This window comes from Montipora capricornis, chromosome 10 (assembly GCF_036669925.1).
Source record: "Montipora capricornis isolate CH-2021 chromosome 10, ASM3666992v2, whole genome shotgun sequence".
Classification (NCBI taxonomy): domain Eukaryota; kingdom Metazoa; phylum Cnidaria; class Anthozoa; order Scleractinia; family Acroporidae; genus Montipora; species Montipora capricornis.
The window spans coordinates 24699394-24701893 of record NC_090892.1 but is presented as its reverse complement, the minus strand read 5'-3'; the positions used below and the strand labels follow the sequence as shown (position 1 = coordinate 24701893).

The 2500-nt window shown below is 41.5% G+C and overlaps 1 protein-coding gene across 2 annotated transcripts in view; it reads right to left on the bottom strand.

Annotated features, from left to right (window-relative positions):
- Positions 1-1671: 1671 nt before the first annotated feature.
- LOC138019323 (inhibitor of nuclear factor kappa-B kinase subunit alpha-like) overlaps positions 1672-2500 on the bottom strand; it is a 46638-nt gene continuing 45809 nt past the window's right edge. For both annotated transcript variants that reach the window (XM_068866069.1, XM_068866070.1), the window contains exon 28: positions 1672-2500. This exon is cut by the window's right edge and continues 11 nt beyond it. In XM_068866069.1, coding sequence (XP_068722170.1) covers positions 2473-2500 — 28 coding nt within the window. In that variant the 3' untranslated portion in view covers positions 1672-2472.

Here is a 2500-nt window from a genome sequence, read left to right as displayed (position 1 = left end):
CTGGTGACAAAATCTTTAGATCTCCGTTTTCAGTCTCTAGTGTGGACTGGCGAATATGATGTGAAAACGCTAATGTGGACGCAAATTTTATTGTCCGTTTTCAGGGAGCCGGAGAGTTTTGAAAACGGAGGTTTTCGGAAACGCATTAGTGTGGACAGGCCCTCAGTGAATGACTTTATGGTTGATTAATATGGAGAGCCAGCTAGGATCTCTGTCTTAGGCACAATTGGCTCTCCAAAGTTTTGTAATCGAAATCTCTTTTACAAGTGGTTGAAAATGTTTTCATTTTCCGTTGTTGCTAGCGCAAGACAAAGAAGGGAGATGTTTTGCGGGTAATGTTATGTTATATGGGGCTGAACATATACACGCGATCCATCGAATACATTAAGCTTCGAAAGACCTTGAGGCAATATGGGTTCACATCAAATTCCCCTCTATGCATCCCGTAATTTACAGATCGAAACTTGAATGTTCAAACTTTTTTGATGATATCTACAGAGTTTTTGAGATGGCATGCATATAGCTTGACACAATCATTATGCTCGGTGATTTGAACTGTGAGATTTTCTTGGAATGGAGAACAAAAATGATACCGAAATTCAACCAAAATGAAAAAAGCTATTGAATTTATTGATATGCAAAGCACAGTGGATAGAGCTAGTTTTGAAGCAGTGACAACGAAGCCAGACATGATCGATCGTAAAGGTGTTTTTTTTGGCCACCGCCAAGGGTGATTAACATAAGGAACTTTAAAAAGTTCCAGGAAAATCAATTTCAGGCTGGTATTTCGACCGCACAATTTCACAATTTCGCACAATTTACACCGCGCACCGGTGGCTCAGTTGGTTGAGCACCGGGCTGTCACGCGGGAGGTTGTGAGTTCAACTCCGGCCGGACCAACACTCGGGGTCTCCAAATAACTGAGGAGAAAGTGCTGCCTTTGTAATTACATCTGCAAATGGTTAGACTCTCTAATCTTCTCGGATAAGGACGATAAGCCGGAGGTCCCGTCTCACCACAACCCTTCAACGTTCATAATCCTGTGGGACGTAAAAGAACCCGCACACTTGTCGCAAAGAGTAGGGCATGTAGTTCCCGGTGTTGTGGTCTGTCTTCTGTGGTCTATCATGGTTGGGAGGGTAAATGCTCGGAGATATTAGCTACACCAAGCTACTCTAAAAATCCGAGGGTAAATAAAGATGTATGGTATGGTGTGATATATGACGAAGCGTTAGTATAGTCGTAGCTCCTCTGGGCGTGGAATGTGCTATTTAAAGATCTCTGCGAATTACATGCTTTGTAAAGTGCGTTAAGATCAGAAGGAAATCATCCCCTTGTCTCTTTTACGAGCCTAGGAAGGCCCATCAGGTCGGCGCTTATCTCCGGTTTCCGTAGCATGAAGCGACTAGGAGTATTTATACTCCTCCCTGGATAGGATGCTAGTCCATCGCAGGGTTACCCCCAGCATTACGCCGGTACCCATTTATACACCTGGGTGGAGAGAGGCACCGTGAGAGTAAAGTATCTTGCCCAAGAACACAACACAATGTCCCCAGCCAGGCCTTGAACCCGGACCACTCGATCCGGAGTCGAGCGCACTAACCATGAGGCCACCGCGCCTCCCAAAAATCCCCTTGGATAAACAACAATATGAAACGAAAGATGAATCTCAGTTAGGTTGAAATGTAATGAAGCAATCATATCTATCCTCAACAAAGGGAAGACAACGCGCGGCAATGAGGCAAGGTGAGACTTCTACTCGTACAAGTGTGAAGTTTCGCGCGAACAAATTTGTGCAAAATTCTTGTTGAAAGGGGGAATGTGCGTATCAAGACGTCAAATCCACAAATATTACATTCTTGCCCAAAGTAATTTCAAAAGTATTTCGGACAAGGACGTAATTTTGTCCTTCCAACAAAACCCCGAAATTCATACAAACCAATTTTTTGTCACAAAGGGGAAACATGTTGAAAGACATCACACGAACAAAAGCTCTATTTACATTCCATATTTTTAAATGATTTCATACAAGACGATAAAGCTTCTACGATGAAATCAGTTAAAATACAATGTCATGTGCATTAAAAATCGATAAAAAGATGTGGAGGTGATGACAGATTCTCGAAAAACGTGAGTAATGTTTTTGCAGTTCCACCATAAGAAAGCAGAGATTTTGTTTTAAAAAGTAGGCTTTGGTATTTTTAAGTAAATTGAAAAGACAAAAAAAAAATCTCAGTGTGCTCGATAACTCCTTGAGAAAGAGATTTTGTCTAAAAAAATAATTTCAGCTATTGTATAATTCAAGGAAAAATGTCCGATAAATATGGGTATGGTCCAGGGCTTGTCACAAAAGGCAACTGCTTTTCACATCATGATCTTTTAGTTGAAGAGATTATATTTGGTGTTCGTAGGAGAGCAGTTTACAGTTCACATCGTGAATCTCCATCTTGCTCTAGTTTTCTTCCTCTATTCTCATTCGTTACCATCCTCCAGGAATTTA